The sequence below is a fragment of the Dendropsophus ebraccatus genome, chromosome 7, assembly GCF_027789765.1.
Source record: "Dendropsophus ebraccatus isolate aDenEbr1 chromosome 7, aDenEbr1.pat, whole genome shotgun sequence".
NCBI lineage: Eukaryota > Metazoa > Chordata > Amphibia > Anura > Hylidae > Dendropsophus > Dendropsophus ebraccatus.
Window position 1 is genome coordinate 59,675,842 of NC_091460.1, and position 21,395 is coordinate 59,697,236.

Consider the following 21,395-nt stretch of genomic DNA (forward strand, 5'->3'; position numbering starts at 1 on the left):
ACACTGGTCAGCGTAGTGGTCAGTCGGGGAGTGGAGGGCCCAATCAAAAATGTACTATGTGGCCCAGCTGTTTCTCGTTGCGCCCCTGTGTTTAAATTAAGTTTCTTATGTTAAACATGTTGGTAATTTTTTATTTTATTTTACAATCTAAATCAGACATGTCAAACTCTGGCCTGCGGTGCCATTATTTTTGGCCCGCCAGACTATTTTTCTGTTTTAATAAATCTGGCCCGCCGACATTGCAGCTTATAATATGGAAGGTCCGAACGGCCGCTCAGACCTCCCATATTATAATCTTGTAGGCGGCAGGCCTGCGGCCTAGCAGTATGTAAGCATCTTCCGGAGGAGCTCTGGAGCCACAGGAAGGTTGCGTCTATGGAGGAGGGCTGGCTTCTATATAACATACTATGGGGGAGGGCTAGCTACTGTATAAGAGACTTGGGTAGGGCTGGCTACTATATAACATACTATGGGGAAGGGCTGGCTACTTTAAAAATGACTTGGGGAGGGCTGGCTTCTATATAACACAGTTATGGGATTACCTACTGCTTGGGGAAATAGTGGGTAACTACTATTGGGGTTAGGGTTTAACCATATCATAGAAATTTATCTTATCATTTACTATAGTGCACAGCGCTAGGAAACACACACCACTGACAGTGCCAGGAATGCCGCATGCAAATCTGACAGTGCCAGGACCGCCGAATGCCCTCTTCAATAAATATCAAGGTTGGACCGCGACTTTGTCTAATTTTTTTAATTTTGGCCCACCGTGTATTTGAGTTTGACACCCCTGATCTAGATTATGAAGTAACCCTGATATCTTGCAGTTTTTATTTTGGACACTAGGCTTAAAACTAAGCTAAAACTTCTTGTTCTGTACAGATGATTTCCTAGATGCCCTTCCTATTAACACAGACAGGAGTACAGTGATAGGTAACACCAGTGTTTTGATAACACAGACAGGAGTACAGTGATAGGTAACACCAGTGTTTTGATAACACAGACAGGAGTACAGTGATAGGTAACACCAGTATATAGATAACACAGACAGGAGTACAGTGATAGGTAACACCAGTGTTTTGATAACACAGACAGGAGTACAGTGATAGGTAACACCAGTGTTTTGATAACACAGACAGGAGTACAGTGATAGATAACACCAGTATATAGATAACACAGACAGGAGTACAGTGATAGGTAACACCAGTATATAGATAACACAGACAGGAGTACAGTGATAGGTAACACCAGTATATAGATAACACAGACAGGAGTACAGTGATAGATAACACCAGTATATAGATAACACAGACAGGAGTACAGTGATAGGTAACACCAGTATATAGATAACACAGACAGGAGTACAGTGATAGGTAACACCAGTGTTTTGATAACACAGACAGGAGTACAGTGATAGGTAACACCAGTGTTTTGATAACACAGACAGGAGTACAGTGATAGATAACACCAGTATATAGATAACACAGACAGGAGTACAGTGATAGGTAACACCAGTATATAGATAACACAGACAGGAGTACAGTGATAGGTAACACCAGTGTTTTGATAACACAGACAGGAGTACAGTGATAGGTAACACCAGTATATAGATAACACAGACTGGAGTACAGTGATAGATAACACCAGTATATAGATAACACAGACAGGAGTACAGTGATAGGTAACACCAGTGTTTTGATAACACAGACAGGAGTACAGTGATAGATAACACCAGTATATAGATAACACAGACAGGAGTACAGTGATAGGTAACACCAGTATATAGATAACACATACAAGAGTACAGTGATAGGTAACACCAGTATATAGATAACACAGACAGGAGTACAGTGATAGGTAACACCAGTATATAGATAACACAGACAGGAGTACAGTGATAGGTAACACCAGTATATAGATAACACAGACAGGAGTACAGTGATAGGTAACACCAGTATATAGATAACACAGACAGGAGTACAGTGATAGGTAACACCAGTATATAGATAACACATACAAGAGTACAGTTATAGGTAACACCAGTATACAGATAACACAGACAGGAGTACAGTGATAGGTAACACCAGTATATAGATAACACAGACAGGAGTACAGTGATAGGTAACACCAGTACATAGTTAACACAGACAGGAGTACAGTGATAGGTAACACCAGTATATAGATAACAAAGACAGGAGTACAGTGAGAGGTGATACCAGTATATAGATAACAAGGATACACACAATAGTTGCTGCTCACCACTTAGTCCCCCTCTCCTGTGGAATATCCCAACAGAGCATGCTCACAAATGTGCCCTGTACAAGAAACAGGGTGTTGAGATGTTCATTGTGTCTATGTTCATGAGGCTAAGTGTAAAACATGTCACTAAATACTGTTAAAAACAGCTTAGGCAAGATGGCTGCTCCCAAAATAATGTATTACAAATAACATTTAAAAATTACTATAAGAGAATCCTGTAATATTCATGTATACAAACATGCTGCAGATCTTAAAGGGGTATCGCTGGTGAAATAAAATTGAAATCTCACCCACATTTACTTAAACACTGCAGATTTTCCTCATGGAGTTTCATGTGATGTACAGTATACTTCACGTGTGGCCATATTCTTACTGGAAGCAGAAGCCACTCTCTTTATCTCTCTCTCGCTTGCTTCCTCTCTCACCCACAGGTCTAGTATGGGCACAGTGCATTTCAATGGAAAATTTCATTTGGAGGGGAACAGCATGTGGCCAAGAGACAAGGCTTAGATCGACTTTCCATAGTTACGTTGCATTATATGTTGCATATGTTTTTTGTAAAGTAGGTTACTATAGAAACAATAATCTGCCCCCAATCAATGCGCCAATGTTGACAACCTAGAATGTATCTATATTATTTATAGCATCAATATATTGTACAGTATTGTATGCAGATAATTAAATCTTTCATCTTGCCCCCTCTCGTTGAGCTTAAAATCAATTTTTCATGGCTCATACGCAACCACTAAAAAGGTTACAGACCTATAAGTACATTATTGGATGTCAAACATATACAGTATCCATGTGCACAGAGGCTGTATGGAGGCCCAGGAGGTCACCTGCATCTCTATACTCTGAACCATATGGTGTAACACACTTTACTGTCAACATAAATCCGTCTAAAAAGTGTTGTTTCTAGGGTAGATTAGCTATGTGATACAGCTGTGATACAGGGTACTATGGCACTACTATGGGCAAGATGGAAACAAGATGCCTGTGGCTGAGCAATGCCATTACCACTTCAACAATGTGCACAATGAGTGATGTCATCATGTGTCCTCTAGTGGTCTCTAATGACTGCAGAAAGAAGCTGCCAGCAACCTAGAAGTGTTAAAGGGGTTCACCAGCGCTACAAAAACATGGCCACTTTCCCCCTACTGTTGTCTCCAGTTTGGGTGGGGTTTTGAAACTCAGTTCCATTGAAGTAAACGGAGCTTAATTGCAAACTACACCTGAACTGGAGACAACAGTAGGGGGAAAAGTGGCCATGTTTTTGTAGCGCTGGATAACCCCTTTAACAGTAGACATTGGGGACTTTTTTTATTTTTTATTTTGATGATGGGGTCCTACTATCAGAGGGTTCAAATTACCTTCAAGGGGCTCCACCCTAAAGGTGGCAAACTACCTACAGGGGGAGGGCTGTATTCGCCACTAGGCACCTGTTGTGCGGCACCTGCACAGTAAAAGAAAAAATTCCTTTACAATTGTCTCAACCAGCTGGCGACCGCAAGGAGGAGGGGGTACGGTGAGTGGAATTCAGCAATAGACTGATGTCTCTGCCCCTGTACGCATAATCCATTTCACACTAAGTTAATAGCGTATTAAAAAATGGAATATGTGTAGAGAAGCAGGGATTCCAAAGTCTGATGCCAGACGACCTGCTCCTGTACTGGTACTGTGTCTGTTTCCTTATAAAGGTGCAGACACAGTTGATAGGAAGCACAGAGTAGGGAACAAAAAGCTCTCTGCTATGTCTTTCACTTTTAGACTAAAGACTGCATTAGGCCTACGATCTAGAAGTGATCTGGAGCAACTTGTGATGTCTGACTAGCATAGGCTGCTCCATAAGATCGGTGAGACAGCCTGCATCAGGCATCCAGAGGGGTATAGCACTGTGGGAGCGACTGGAGAGGTGAGTGACTTGGTTTTTTTACTTCATTATGTAAGAAAATTGGGGATGCTACTAGAGGACACAAGAGGGGGGTCATTACTGGGCGCCACAGGAGGGGCAAATCATCACATCTGAGGGCACAAGAGGGGGAATTATTGCTATCCCTGGGCACAGAGGGGAGATTATTGTTACTCAAGGGGCACAGGAGGGGAGAAGATCGCTATTTGGGGGCACAGAAGGGGGGATTATCACTACTCAGGGGCACAGGAGGGGGGATTATTGCTATTTCTGGGCACAGAAGGGGGATTATTGCTACTTGGGGGTACAGGAGGGGAAATATCAATACTGGGGAGCACAGGACAGGAGAGGGGATTATCCCTATTTGGGGGCACAGCAGAGTGGAGTATTGCTATTTCTCGGCACAGAAGGAGGGATTATTGCTACTTGAGGGCACAGATGGGAAAGTATCTTCACTACTTGGGGGGAACAGGAAGGGGGAATATTGCTATTTATGGTCACAGAAGGGGGATTATTGTTAATTGGGGGCAAAGAAGGAGGCCTTATAGTAGTTTGGAGGCACAGAAGGGATATTATTAAGTGTAAGGGCAAAAAGTAAGGTGTTTGTAGCGTGGAGGAACAGCAGGGGATAATTATTGTGAGTCTCTTAAATAGGGGGGACTATTCATGTTTGGGACACTATGGATGGGGTATTATATAGGGGTAAGGGGGGTGCTGGCAATGTGCAGAGCCAAAAATGTTTGTCAGATAGATTCTGCATCATGGATAACAGAAGTTTTCATAATGGCCCAGACCAAATAGAGAAAAAAAAAGGGAAACTGAATAACTCTGATGAGAGAAGACGTCTCCTATGAGTCACTGAATATAACTGCACTGTAATCACTATACTTTCACATGGGGGTAATGCTGGACTCTGTACAGTGTTTTTTTTTCTCAGTAGCAGTGGAAGGGAGCTGGTGTCTGAGTAGGGCACTGTAAAGCAGGGACGGCAGCGAGAGGAGGCTGCGGCCGTGCTCTTCAGTGTACAGGAACATTGATGTGTCCAGTTCCGGGGGGATAATTGGGGCTCGCTCTGGAGGAAGATGAAGGCTGAGGGGGGCACTGTGATGCGGGGATGGTGCCAAGAGAAGGCTGTGGAATTGATGTGTCCAGGGAACTTATTGGGGCTGGCATGGGAGGGAGCTGGTGGCTGAGGGGGGCACTGGCATGCGGGGACGGTGGAAAAAGGAGGCTGCGGCATTGATGTATCCAGATCCAGAGGGCTAATCGGAGCTGGCATGGGAGGGAGCCAGTGGCTGAGGGGAGCACTGGGATACAGGGATGGCAGCAAGAGGAGGCTGCAGTTGTGTTCTGCCTTCAGCTGTTACTGAGTAGTGGAGTAGTGCTTGAAAACAGTGTGCACATATCCTTATCCTGCTCTCCACTAAGTGACTGGCAAGAGTATTGGACAGGTTGGGTTTCTGTGGATCCAAGCCTGGCTGGCTTTTATTTACCTTCTTCGTCACTCAGCAGTTACTACTCACCCCCCAAATGTCCCATTTACTATGCAACTTAGTAGTGAGTAGCAGTGGGAAAGAAAGCTAAGGGGGCAGGCACATAAAGGGACCAATCAGGGAGAAGCACTGCATGATGGGAAATGTACTTTCCTAGCTGGTGCCATCTTGGATATAGACTGGCTTTTACAAAAATGTGTAACTCAGAAACCTCGACAGCTAGAAAGACAGGAGATGGCTCAAAATATTCAAAATCGAGGGGTTGATGAGTAAACCTAAGTTCTGAGGCAGTAAAGGCCTTCTACAAGCACTGAATTCATTTTTCCATTATATTGATATTCAGATTCAGTACATTTGTGGTCAAATACATAACATACCTGAATATTCAGCATAAATTGCTAATAGGTTACTGTTACCAATTCAGTTTCCTGAACTGAGATAACATTTCCTCCTCATCAGCTTTTAAATGTCATGTATTTAAAGATTATCTCATTCACTATTGGCTTCTGAAAGGGCACAGTTCTGCCCAATTGTATATTTAGAAGCTGGCAGCGGCAGGCTGATGCTATCAAGGAGGTCATATGATGTTTTTTTTGTGTCCTGAGATAAATGAAAGCCTATACCTTCTATGAATTATTTAGCATCATTTAACCCGGTTGTAGACTGCAATAGATGTCATCTTCACAAGAATACAATGCAGAAGCTTTGATTTCAGCTTTTTTCAGTAAAACCTCTGACATAAGACAAACTAAATGATTTGTATAGCACAGCCGAGTTCATGCTATAATCTAATATCCTTTCTTTCTCTTTTCGAGGCTTTGTCAATTTAATCAGTTTTGCTTGTGCTGTAATTCACTTGAAATCTTGTGTGTAAATATATCCCAGGCATTTCATGGTGCAGCTATTTATAGTCATGGCCTGTTATTAGGAGACGGAGATATGTTCTGGGAGCGTATCATACTCTAGATATTTTTCTTTTTCTTGCTGGGAGGCAAGTAGATGAGGAGAGGAATTTAGTGTCATTGACTGCAGCTAGAACAACATGCATGCGGTTAGAAAAACATCAGAGAGTGTCACATTGTGTGAACTTAATAATGCCCAGATTCATCAGAATCATCTATTCATCAAGATTCTGAATTTTTACCCCACAGCAATAAACTGCATAAAAAAAAGTTTAGTTCCGCTCATTAGAACCTCCTTCTTCTTCTTCTAATGCTTTAAATGAACCGCATCAGCTATATTTTTTAGAAAAAAAAATAAAAAAATATATATATATATGTTAGAGATGAGTGAACCGGGTTCGGGTTCGAGTTGATCAGAACCCGAACATTTGGCATTTGATTAGCGGGGGCTGCTGAACTTGGATAAAGCTCTAAGGTTGTCTGGAAAACATGGATACAGCCAATGACTATATCCATTTTTTCCACATAGCCTTAGGGCTTTATCCAACTTCAGCAGCCACCGCTAATCAAATGCCGAAAGTTCGGGTTCGGATGGACTCGAGCATGCTCGAGGTTCGCTCATCTCTAATATATATATTTTCTTTTATTTGATTTTTTTTTTTATTGCAAATCTCTTCCCATTCCATTTTCTGTACATGATTATGGGGGAAGCCATCTTGCACAATCCGCTGTTAGCAGCATTTAGAGATATGCTTTACAGCAGCCAGATGGACCATACAAACCTGCAGACTTGACTTATTTACTTCTAAAGGACAGTATTGTCGGCATACTTTGTGAACCGTGCAGAGGTAAGAGTGCAGGAAGGGCGTGGAGGGGAGCTGTGACCATCACTTATCACATTGTGAATGGTGGATTGTGTATTATCTATATCTTAGTGTAACCTGTGATTGTAATCTTGCCAGTGATGATAATAAGATGACTGCAAAAAAGTGATCTTTTGTCAGGCTGAGACCAAGAGACACACGACAGCCCCAATGCTGTCTCTTCCTCTTGGAGTGATCAGCTCCTTAGCAGGCCGGCCCCAACCTGAAGACCGGTCCTATACTGGTACAAGTGGAACACTAAACAGAGACAGGGGGGGCATTTACGAAACGCCCACCCGAGGAGTACGCCAGGGAGAAGGTGCAGATTTGCCCCTTTTCCCTGGCGTACGCCTGCCGTATGCCCCGCTTGCCCGATGGGCCGGCTGGGGGAGCTTAGGGGGAAGTGACAATGCAGGGGGAAGGGGTGGCCTCCTCACGCGCCTCATTTATCATGATTTCCGCCTGCTTGCAGGCATAAATCATGATCCAAATCTACACCTGCTGGAAGATTTAGTACGGCAGGCGCAGGTTCGGGCTCCTGGCTGGCTGGATTCACTAAGAGGCGTGCTTCTGCTGGGGAAAAGGGGTACTCGTACGCCAGTCTTCATAAATCTCCCCCAAGGTGTACAAACACAATATAAGCAAGGTCAACTAGTCGGGTCATAATCTATAGGTTGTGGCAGTACAAAATCAGTAGTCATGGAGAATGGTTAGTCCAAAAATATCAGGATACAGTGCTAGCTTAGTCACACTCTAAAGAGGCTCTATCGCAAGCAAGGAAATATAATAGGGATGGTATTTTTATGAAGGCTGAAGTTCCAGCCCCAGGCGTGATTTGGGCAGAAACTCGACCCCCCAACAATACACAGAGCTGCAAAACACAGCAATCACTGAGCTCAGGGAGATCAGTGGATGAAAATCCAGTGAAGTACTCACTCAAGAGTCTCCATTGATACATTGCCCCCTATAAATTTGCAAAAAAGGGTCTGTGGAGTCTCAGTTGCGAGTTTCAAAACATGAAAATAGCCAGATATCCCTCCAGGGAAGGAAAACCTAATACCAAGGGGCCCTTTTTTGCATATATAGATTTATAGAGGGCAATGTATCAATGAAGACTCTTGCTTGAATAAGCTTTCAATATTTTTTTTTTTTTAAATATATTTTTTATTGTTTTTTCAACATAAAATTTTATATAACAACATATTGTTATAAAGTGCAGCTACAGGCCTTCATGAAACAATGTGGTAACACATGAGAATTGAAATACACTATTAGTTCCTAACAATAATGATATCAATAAGTGTCTGCATAGTCATACCCATTGGAACATCTCGCCATATGACTCTCCTTCTGCTGTCATATCTTGCTTCATAGTCTCACGTGTTCTCAACATCAACAACATATACCCTCCCAACCGAACCCCCCAAACTATCCCCCCTCCCTCCCCGTATCCTGCGAGAGAGACCCTTTCCTGTATAGCGATTATATCATACAGACACAAAGATGTCCCCGGACACACCCCTCTGAATTATACCTGCAGCCTGCCCAGAGAGCCAGCCAACTCTCCCTTCAGATACCATTCTGTAAGCTTAAATGGACGGACCACTTGTTTGATTTCCTGTGATGTGAGAAAGGTACGAATAAAAGTTGTCCATTTTTTGAAAAAGGATTTTGTAAGTTTCTCCTTTTGCATCTCAGTTTCCAGTTGGTCCATTTGCAGGTAATATTTAACCTGAGCCAGTACCTCGGACATTGTGGGCATATCAGACGTCAGCCATTTCGCCAACATCTTTTTGCCACTAAAATAAAGACGTGTTAAATGAGACATTGGCTGATCCTCCGGGGAGACATGCAAGAGCAAGGGTAAAGGGTCAAGAGCCAGAGTTATGTTTAGTTTGCGAAGCTTTCTATTATTTTTACCCATTACCATATTCTAGTCAAAGTTTTTTGCCTCATTTGTCAAATATCTTTTATCTGGATAAAATGAGTGAATCTTTACTTTAAAAGTAGTCTTCCTGCTGATGTCCCCTGGAGACCCCTTGACCAGCGTTTTATTTAATTCAGGCTTCCTAGGAAACAGCCATAAAGGGCTGAATGGGCCGGTTATTATCCTGTGTAAAAGCCCCAGGAAACAGCTGACAATGAGCGAGCATTCACTGGCTGATCGTTGGGACCGTGAACCCTAACAATCAATGTTGGTCAACCGCACATTTCACTGTTAGTTATGTATAACAAATTGTCAGTTTTTTTTACTTATTCTCTATATGAAACATTTGATTGAGCATTTACTCCCTGGAATGCTTACATTGTGGGAACCTCATGTTTGCCCTAAGGCAGTGATTTCCCACTGGTTGAGGTATCTCTCCAGCATGGAGCAATATGCAAAACATTACAATAATGGCACGCTCATTTGATTTCAGTAGCATCAGGGAGTTGTAGTATAGTTTCTCAAACTATAATCTACTCTGACTCTGACCATATTTTGATAAAGATTTGTTCTTTTTCATGCCAACATTTTGAAAAGCCAACATTTTTTATGAAAGCATTAAACACTTTGTTCTCCTCCATCTCTCATATCAGTAGAGATTCCTTTAAGGATTGCTGCACTATAGGGGGCAGTTTCTATTAGGATAACCCTACCCTCACTCTCCTGAGTTTGCAGACTGTATTTCAGATGTCAGCAGGCTGTAATTGCTGATCTCAATGACATCATGTACTTCAGTACGGGGTACCACATACCAAATGTGTAGCCTTTGCAGGTTTACTGGGGCCCTGTAGTCAAGGGGACCTGTCAATATAATTGGATTTACTGTCAAACTGATTCCGTGTAAGGGGTTACTAATAGTTGCAACATCCAAACAATAGTTAAAGAAAACTAAATATTAAATTTTTGAAATTCCCAAGTAAAAGTCTGTAACTTTATTGATTACGCTGTTGTATATGGAGGAATGGGCTAAAGGGGGTCATATACTGAAAGCAAAGGTTCACATACTTTTTCTCTTATGTGATTTAGAATAATTTCCCTCAACAAATAAGTGCCTGGGTCCAATTATTTGGACTGATTTCAATTTTTTTTATCTACTTTTAGTTGTGAAAATCTGATATAATGTTTGGTCAAATTTATGTAGAAATTTTGAAGGGTTCACAAACTGTTAAAAACCACAGTACTTTGCTACATGTATACTGAAAGCTAATAGTTGGCTAAGAGTTAATACAGTAGTTGGCTACAGCTCTATATGCATCCTAAGGCTGGGTTCACACTACGTATATTTCAGTCAGTATTGTGGTCTTCATATTGCAACCAAAACCAGGAGTGGATTAAAAACACAGAAAGGATCTGTTCACACAATGGTGAAATTGAGTGGATGGCCGCCATATAACAGTAAATAACTGCCATTATTTCAATATAACAGCCGTTGTTCTAAAATAACAGCAAATATTTGCCATTAAATGGCAGCCATCCACTCAATTTCATCATTATGTGAACAGATCCTTTCTGTGTTTTTAATCCACTCCTGGTTTTGGTTGCAATATGAGGACCACAATACTGACTGAAATATACGTAGGGTGAACCCAGCCTCCGGCTGGTTTTACAAAAAATGGATTGCAAAAGCAGAAATAGTCATTGCCACAAGGTCTATTGTGTATAAGGCTACTAAAAACTGGGCAACTTCCAAGCTTGTTATATTGACCCTTATACTGCTGCCCCCAGACCACTAATTGTTTCATGATGAATGCAGAAAAATCCTGAACAATTACTAATATAAATACTGTACATACAAAAAGGGGGTATTAAAACATGTATCTTCTAGAATAGGTGTCAGATTATGGAAGGATTTCCCCCCAGATCTCAAGTATTTGGAACAGAGCAGCGAGTCACACAAGCTTGCTGCTGATCTATTAAATGTCTATGAAACTTTTGGAGATTTCCAAGTACAGTGGGGGGTTTGACCGTGTCTCCCCCCCTTTGATCTGACACATGGACACATATGTGTTTTAATTTAGAAAAGCCCTTCAGAGATTGTAAAATCAATGTATGCTCTTACTGGGGGCTATATAATCATGTCCCCTGTAAGATGATCCCCTGAGTCTTGCTGATATATGACCCACATTTATAGGGATCATAAATATGATGATCATCCTAAATGACTCATGCAGGTCTTATAACTTTTCAGGACTACCATATGTTGCACGAGACAAGACAACTTGACCTTGAGGATGGCCACATGCTTACACTTTCTCCCAACATCTTTGTCCCTGACTACTTAATAGACTATTTTCTGCCCTTGATGGTAAACATGGATTACAAGTATTTATTTAAACAATACGATGGGAAATTTAAAAAAAAATCATTATCTAAAACTCAATTTCTATTTTAATAAACAGAATAATGATTGTTTGTTTTTTCCAAGTCTCATTTATTCTAAAATGAAATGGACAGGATATCATGTAGAATAAAAGATGAGACGTTTGAATGAGATATACATGGTTTGAACTGTTAGACGTACATCAAACTATTTCATTGGTTTCAATTATATTGTTTTACTTCTTAAACAAATCTGGAACAGTTTTTATCCAGGTTTTAAGCCATTTGATTTCATAAGAATTGTCTGTTTGAAGAGCTTGATGACCATTACCAGGACTCTGCACGAACACAGTTCAGACTGAGCAGATGGTAGTCACAGAAGAGTACAGACTTGAAAACAAGCAAGAAACTGCATATGTCTATGCACACACAATGACTTTTTTCTACCGTTTGACAGCTGTCTTTTCGGACAGCGGGCATTCTGAAGTAAAAATACAGTCATATTATTCAAATTAAGTCCGTAGTTTTGCTAAAAAGTGAGAGCCAATAAAAAAAGACAGCCATAAAATTGCAGAAGAAAGGCGTTGTGTGAACATAGCCTAAAGGTCTAAACAGTGAAATTTCCCTTACATTGTATTAAAAATATTTCTTAAGCTAACTTTTTGTAACTCTAACTAAGAAGAATGCTTTATTTTAATGGCTTTATTTTGTCTCTTGATTTCTGGATGCAGCCACATGAAGCACATAACATTGTTAGAAAGGGGGTGCCAGAATTCCTAAGTTTTCAGGTATAGCACATAGGTGAATTCTGGTCAGATCGGTTATATATTTGGAAATGTCTGGGTGTTGGGGATTTCATTTAGGCTGAGGCTACATGGTGATTCCTGATCTCACCACCAGGAACCACCATGAAACCCCAGTCTATGGGTTTGTAAAATTGTGTAGGTCATATACTGATTTTATGCAGGGGCATAGGGAGGCAATTTTCTATTTTCTATTTTATTTCAACAGACACAGAAAATCATGACATTTCTTTTAGGGAAGAATATCTATCTACATTTGGTACCCAATGGATTCTAAAAATGTAATAAAAAAAGTTTTATAAAATATAACAAAGCCCTATATTAATAATTCAAATTCCCCCTAGTGTTTCCATTTTTTAAATTAATAAAAATCTGAGCAAAAAAAATATATAATTGGTATCACTGTGCACAGAGAACATTATTTATCCTTTACAGCGAATGCTATAAAACAAAAAAAGAAAAAAACAATTCCGTAATTGCCACTATTTGATGAAAAAGTCCAATCTAAAGTACAGTATAACAAAAACTATAACTTTGATATTGTTGTAACCATTGTCGTCATTGTGCCTGTTTTACTATACGGTGAATAGCATCAGAAACCAAAAGTTGCAGAAAAATTGCCACAACTAATTTTTATGTTTTTGCAATACATTCTATAGTACAATAAATGGTGCCATAAAAAAATTACAACTTATCCAGTGAGAAAAAGTCCCACATGGCTCAGTCAAAAATAAAGTTATAGCTAATAGAGGGCAAGGGAAAAGTGATAACTTATAGACTTATAGACTTCTAAATACAAAAGATTTGTACTGGCACAGAGAAATTAGGTAAATACTAAATGAAAAAGAAGTAATTTAGTTAATCTGAAACATCAGGACAATAACTGTGAGTATGAACATCACATATTACAAAATTCTAAAAAAATATAATCAAATACATCTCCTTTGCCTTCTCCATGCCCCGCATGACTGAGCCATCCAAAAATAGAGCTGAATCAGTCTTCAAGAACAGAGAGAGTATAAAATCCTATAGATGTTACATGGAAGTGGCTGGAACAGAAATAGGAGCATCAAAGATAACCCAGGAAGGATGCTTTGTTTTTTTCTGATCATGGTGGTGTGATTGACAAATGCCAGGACTGAAGGTCATATACTAGAGATCTTACCCATACAAAAATGGTGATTGTTCATGAGGTAATCCACTGATGACAATGACTAAAAGGCCATAAAGAAAAATATATATAGAGAGTGTGAAAGAGAGAAGAAAAAGAAGAAGGAGAAGACGATGACTAGAAGTGAAGTGTTTAGCCTGGTGTTTCTCCCAACTCTATCTCGATTGATCGTGGTCTGAACACGCATGCAAATACTGAGAAAATATTATTATTATTTTAAATATTATTATTATTTTAAATATTATCTTATATATTTTTACAGTTTTGAAGTCTAGAAAAGATAAATCTATCTCCAAAATCTGTATATGCCCTTCTTATGCAGTTTTGACCTTTAAAGATGAGAAGGTTTGATAATAGATTACAGGCCTCAGTGTGGGTCAGATGTCATGAAATAATTATTGGGCACAGTTGTGCCTTCATTTTACCTTCCTGCCTCCTGCTAATCCAGTCATGAGCTAAAGAACTGATTCTGATTAGCCTGGACTCTAACTTTCTGGTTGAAGGCAGATTCTCTTTCATGCTTGGCAATAAATACAAATTGTCCTGTTAAGAGTAGTCATAGCTTTGATGGATCCTTATGTTTCTTAGAAACAATATGATATGGTTCTTCTGACAGAAAAGGCTGCTTTAACATGCTTGTCTAAAATTACTGAGGGTTAGCCTTCACTTTGGCCAAAAAATGAACAGAAACTAGATGCCACAGTCAGTGGGAAATATGAAGCAAGTCATCTTAGAATTAAAAGTTATCCCTTATCTACAGGATAGAGGATAATTAGCTGATTGGCAGGGGAGACTGCTGGGACCCCTCACTGATCACAAGAACAGATGTCAATGGTGAACAGAGAAGTATGGCCTTTGGCTGTATCCATGGTTTCCCAGACTCCCAAGGGCTGCATCCAACTTCTTCAGCCACCGTGGTGAGTCGTGCTCATATTTATTGGCCCCCTTTACCTGAGCACCACGAGTTTGATCGAGCACCCTTTTGCTTGATCGAGCACTATGCTCAACCAAGCATACTCATTTAACAAATAAAGATCCAACAATATATTTTTTCCCCTGTTACTAGACACTGAAGTCATTACATTTATTAAAGTTATTTTAAGGTGAAGTCCAGCAAAAAAAATTTATTTAAGTATTGTATTGCCCCCCAAAAGTTATACAAATGACCAATATACACTTATTTTGGAAAAGGCACATAAAGTGCTTTTTTCCCTGCACTTACTACTGCATCAAGGCTTCACTTCCTGGATAAAATAGGGATGTCATGACCAGACTCCCAGAGCTGTGCTGGCTGTGGCTGCTGGAGAGGATGATGGCAGGGGGACACTGAGGGACACAGAGCATCGCTCTGCCATCATCCTCTCCAGCAGCCACAGCCCGCACAGTTCTGGGAGTTGGGTCGTGACATCACCATGTAATCCAGGAAGTGACATCAACATTTTATCCAGGAAGTGAAGCCTTGATGCAGAAGTAAGTGCAGGGAAAAAAGCACTATATGTGCATTTCCCATAATAAATGTATATTGGTGATTTGTATTACTTTTGGGGGGCAATACAATACTTTAGTAAAAAAAAATAGCGAAAATTTTCCTTTAAGTTCCAAGTAGAAGAATAAAAAAAAAAACAGTTAAAGGGGAAAAAAAAAAAAAAAAAAAAAAAAAAAAAAAATATATATATATATATATATATATATACTGTATATATATATATATATATATATATATATATATATATATATATACACTACCGTTCAAAAGTTTGGGGTCACATTGAAATGTCCTTATTTTTTAAGGAGAAGCACTGTACTTTTCAATGAAGATAACTTTAACCAAATACACTCTTTACATTGCTAATGTGGTAAATGACTATTCTATCTGCAAATGTCTACATAGGTGTATAGAGGCCCATTTCCAGCAACTATCACTCCAGTGTTCTAATGGTACAATGTGTTTGTTCATTGGCTCAGAAGCCTAATTGATGATTAGAAAACCCTTGTGCAATCATGTTCACACATCTGAACACAGTCTAGCTCATTACAGAAGCTACAAAACTGACCTTCCTTTGAGCAGATTGTGTTTCTAGAGCATCACATTTGTGGGGTCAATTAAACGCTCAAAATGGCCAGAAAAAGAGAACTTTCATCTGAAACTCGACAGTCTATTCTTGTTCTTAAAAATAAAGGCTATTCCATAAGCGAAATTGCTAAGAAAGTGAAGATTTCCTACAACGATGTGTACTACACCCTTCAGAGGACAGCACAAACAGGCTCTAACCAGAGTAGAAAAAGAAGTGGGAGGCCGCGCTGCACAACTAAGCAAGAAGATAAGCACATTAGAGTCTCTAGTTTGAGAAACAGACACCTCACTGGTCCCCAACTGGCATCTTCATTAAATAGTACCCGCAAAACACCAGTGTCAACATCTACAGTGAAGAGGCGGCTGCGGGATTTTGGGCTTCAGGGCAGAGTGGCAAAGAAAAAGCCATATCTGAGACTGGCTAATAAAAGAAAAAGATTAAGATGGGCAAAAGAACACAGACATTGGACAGAGGAAGACTGGAAAAAAGTGTTGTGGACGGATGAATCCAAGTTTGAGGTGTTTGGATCACAAAGAAGAACGTTTGTGAGACGCAGAACAAATGAAAAGATGCTGGAAGAATGCCTGACGCCATCTGTTAAGCATGGTGGAGGTAATGTGATAGTCTGGGGTTGCTTTGGTGCTGGTAAGGTGGGAGATTTGTACAGGGTAAAAGGGATTCTGAATAAGGAAGGCTATCACTCAATTTTGCAACGCCATGCCATACCCAGTGGACAGCGCTTGATTGGAGCCAATTTCATCCTACAACAGGACAATGACCCTAAACACACCTCCAAATTGTGCAAGAACTATTTACAGCAGAAGCAGGCAGCTGGTATTCTATCAGCAATGGAGTGGCCCGCGCAGTCACCAGATCTGAACCCCATTGAGCTGTTGTGGGAGCAGCTTGACCGTATGGTACGCCAGAAGTGCCCATCCAACCAATCCAACTTGTGGGAGCTGCTTCTAGAAGCGTGGGGTGCAATTTCTCCAGCTTACCTCAACAGGTTAATAGCTAGAATGCCAAAGGTGTGCAATGCTGTAATTGCTGCAAAAGGTGGATTCTTTGACGAAAGCAAAGTTTGATGTAAAAACAATGTTATTTCAAGTACAAATCATTATTTCTAACCTTGTCAATGTCTTGACTCTATTTTCTTTTCATTTTACAACGTATGGTGGTGAATAAGTGTGACTCTTCATGGAAAACACAAAATTGTTTGGGTGACCCCAAACTTTTAAACGGTAGTGTATATGCGCGCACACACACACACACACACACACACTAATAAAATGGTGCTGAGGATTTGCAGGCCAATCTCAATTTTTATCAGGATAGTTCCAAGGTTAGTGAGTGTAGTCATAAAACATAAACATAAGAACATAATTCACACAGAACATCAGCAATAATCACAAGCTGTAAGTGCATTTGGGGATGGCATGTGGTCCACATGTGGTATTCTATACAGTTAATTGGAAAAAAATGGAAAAATGGAGAAATTGGAGAAAGGCGTTATCTTTAAAGGCTAAATATACAGCTACTCAGCCAGGGACCTGGAAACCCCTCGACTAATTCAATGGAATGATGAAGTAATTCAATTACAGTGTAACATATAGCCCCATTATCACCAGGCGTGTCAATAATTCTCAAAGTGAGCACAAAACATGTCATCATCGCTGGGTGTAGGGGACGATACTGTGGTTCACATGTACTTAAAACAATTTACACATTGTTCATACTGAAATGAATAAAGCACAAATGGGAAATGGGAGAAGTGAGGTAAGACCAAGAAGCACATGTTGCTTCTGGCTGTAAAACTATCTACTAATAAAGTATTCATAGAACAATCGACAAAATAGAGCAAAATATGTGTATTCTGGAATTTACAAAGTGTTGTGTAATGTTGCAGAAAGATCACAGACATGCAAATATTGTTTACAGTCTATGAGACAAAACTATAATACACAGGAGAACTCACCAGGAAAGCTACCAAGGCAAAAAACTGAGGCAAATATTATGTGAACAGGTGCATATAGGTTTCTTGTGTAAGTATTCTATTATCTTTGAGCCATCAGAGAAAGGAATAATGAGTACAGATGAATAGAGTCATAATAAGTATAAACTACCCGAGTTTTATATTTTCTTGATATGCAAATATAACATAATACTTCACAGCAAAGAGTCAGCCTTCAATCACTTAAAGGCTAAGTTCACACTATGTAAAAATGATGGCCATATTTCATAACAATGGCCATCATTGTGCAAAGAACATCAGTTTTTTCAAAAATAACGGTTGTTATTTGCAAAATGACATAGTCTGAACCAAGCCAAACTGAGACAAATTTAATTTAATATTAGATCTTATGAGGTGTAACTGTCTGCCAGCAGCTTTAGTGTTTGATATTTGGTGGATAATGTTTTTTTAGTTTATTGAATAATATTTTGACCATCATTTAATCCTGATCTCCACACAATTCTCATCTCTGCTTAGACATTTATCTATCTAATATTGCAAAATAAATATATATATATATATATATATATATATATAATTTATTTTTTTCTAGTTTTCAATACAGTAGAGGCTAATTAAACCACAAATTTGAAAAGCAAAACTAGACATTCGCCCACATGCCTCATACAGCAAACAATACAAAAATCATTCGTGGTCACAATAGAGCAGCAATAAACATCACTCTTCTGTATCACAGGAGGGAAAGGAGGCGAAAGGAAAGGGTGAGGGAGAAAGTCATGTGGTAATAAGGAAATGTGGAGCTGGTAAGATATAAGGGAAATGGAGGGTAGGGGGAGAAAGAGAAAGGGCAGTTTTGGGGCTTGGGAGATGGCAGAGGGAAATCTCAACCCAACATACAGGAACAACATCCTAACAATAGGAAGAAAGTAATTTCGAACAGTAAAACAAGATAACGAGATAGCTAAACAGATTCTCTGTCGTCGCTGTGGAAGAGTACTACATACAGTATTTTAATTGCGCTTTTCTATCCAAACAGCTGGTTGCGTCATCCAGCAACTTTTCTCTTCCCACTTTTATTTATACTGTATACTACACTGGCAAATCTACAAACAGTACACACATCTTTATGATGCACATTCTTTTGATCCAGGTACCTCAGGGTATTGGTAATCGATCAGCAGTAAGGCACATATTTTGTTACTCTATTAGTAGCAACTGCTGCCTCTGCACTTTGAGGGGTGTTCACATATTCAGGTTTATAATTGCAATAACTGAATACAAAAGCAAGGGACAAATTATATATAGAGGACAGGTATAAAGAAAAGGCTCACACATCTTCAGTTTAAGAAAATAATTTGTTGAAAAACATGACTATGCCCAATATACTGTACATCTTTCATTAAATATTTTTATTACACAAAACTTAGTATTTTTTCACTCTAAACTAAAATAATAATAATAATAATAATAATAATAATAATAATAGAAACAAAATACTACATTGTCAGTAACAAAAAATTATGGACACCTTTTTAAAGTTTTTTTTTTATTATTATTCCTGTGTTGCATTTTTTACAATGCAAAAATCTTTTCCCCATATGCCTTTACTTCAAAATGTGCATACTTTTGTATGTACAACTTATGTGAGCTCTATTTCCTCTTTCTTTGTACACATGTGGTAGGAGTTTTGGTGCTAGGTGTTGTTGTGTCAGCTCAGCCAATGATGGTATTGTGATACCAGTGCTTGTCCAGCACTCAGGTGTGATTTTGGTACCTGCTTTGTTTATGTGGCTGACTGTGTTCCCCAAATGGTCGGTGACTTGCCATGTTGGTATGGGTCCCTTGGGCTCTTGTCACGGTAGTCCTGAGTGGCAAATGACCCACCTGGACTATCGGTACCACCACCCACAGAAGGGGAAAAAATAACCCAAGGTGTGCGGTTTATCTGTGTATGGGTGCTGGTGCGTATGAAGTATGATGAAGTATGAGTCCCAGTGTTGTAAAAACAGAACAGCTTTATTGTAGAGTTCTTCAATAGTACAATACACTTTCACAGAATAGATATATCTTTGACATAAACTTTAGTGCTGGAACTTGTTGTGCTAAAGGAGGTGCTGAAGAAGTAGAAGAGAGGTAGTTGTAGGGGTGCTTGGAAAGTTGAGTAGAAGAGAGGAGTTTGTTAGAGAAGCACCCACCCAATGTACTTGAACTTGAAGAGATATACTTTATAGTGAGAAGTGTACTTGTAGTAGTGTTTAGACTGTGTCTAACCACCTTGTGCCCTACAGTGTCAAGTGACCCGTCCTGTCAGGGTACTACAAGCCCCAGCTGTGGTTATCTGGGCATAGCTAAGTGTCCAGGGGTGTCCTAGTTACCTGCACTTGGAGATAGGATACATAGACCTACTTTAAGGTAGCTTCGTCCTATCCAGGCTAGTTCCTCTTCTGTTCAGGATACTGCCCTGCGCCTTTTAGATGTGTTCTTAATGTGGGTTAGGGTGTTTCTGGACTCCTCTCCCTCTGCACACTGAACATAGAAGTAGTACTGGAAGAACAGTTTGTCTCTAGCAGCATCTGTAAACCTGAGTGTCTAGACTAGACTTACCTACTTGCTTCCTTACTCCCACATGGAGCTAACTAACTCCTCCTACAGGGGGTGAGTGTGTGTGGGGAGCAGGGATAGGTTGAGAGAGAAAGAGCATCTCCTATAGGTTGGCACAGAACACATGGTACAACTGTAACATTAACCCATTACCTTCCTACTGCTGTGCATGGAACAACAAGACTCATAAATAACACTGACACCTCGTTGCGAAACTGCAGACTACTTCATCACCACTTAACCTGAAGTGAGAACTTTGCAACAGGTGCATAAAGCATTTAGTGGGGCACTACACACAGCGTATATGATTCTCCCCAGCAGATTGCCTCTTGTGCCCTTCCCTCCTTATCTTCAGCCTGTGTGAGCTGTCCTCCAAGGATTCTTTACCCTGTGTCCACTCTTACGCGTGACTCACTCCCTCTCCTGCTAGTGGACTTATCTTACCTTTCTCTGAGCAACTAAATGGTAGGGAATTTTTAGTAAAAACTATTTAAAAGTTTGCTTCATTTTACATTTCTGGAACAAATCAACAATAAAAATCAAACAATGCAAAGGCCCTTGTTCCAAAATGTCATTTAGCCACATAACTGGACACTGTTTTTATAAATAGCAATGCCTAGTAAGGTGCTCTGTTACAAATTATACTTTGGGACCTAAGTGCTTTGACTTACACCTCAGTTCAGACAGTTAGCAAAGAAGGATTTTACTTACCCACAAAACTGAGCAGAATGACCAGCAACAGTATAAGAGCACAAATACACGGAATCAGAATGAGCAGCAAAACCCGTAGGTACTTGGCAGATGCCAGCTTTTGAGAACAACCATCCCCCATATTATCTTCATCTGCTCCGAAGACCTGAAGGAAAAAAACAGTTTAGTGTTATCCAGTCTGCCTGGTGCCAAGAATTATCTTACCAGCTGCTATCTGATAATAATTCACTCATTAATATTGCTACTATATGACAGTATGAGATGAAAATATCTAGTAGAACAGATTTTATTGATCCATTTTGGTGCCTAACATATACCGTAATTACC

At 39.9% G+C, this 21,395-nt stretch overlaps 1 protein-coding gene across 2 annotated transcripts in view; it reads right to left on the reverse strand.

The window, feature by feature from the left end:
* CORIN (corin, serine peptidase) overlaps positions 1 to 21,395 on the reverse strand; it is a 168,024-nt gene that overhangs the window by 107,720 nt on the left and 38,909 nt on the right. For both annotated transcript variants that reach the window (XM_069977586.1, XM_069977585.1), the window contains exon 3: positions 21,069 to 21,213. In XM_069977586.1, coding sequence (XP_069833687.1) covers positions 21,069 to 21,213 — 145 coding nt within the window. The remainder of the gene's footprint in view (positions 1 to 21,068; positions 21,214 to 21,395) is intronic.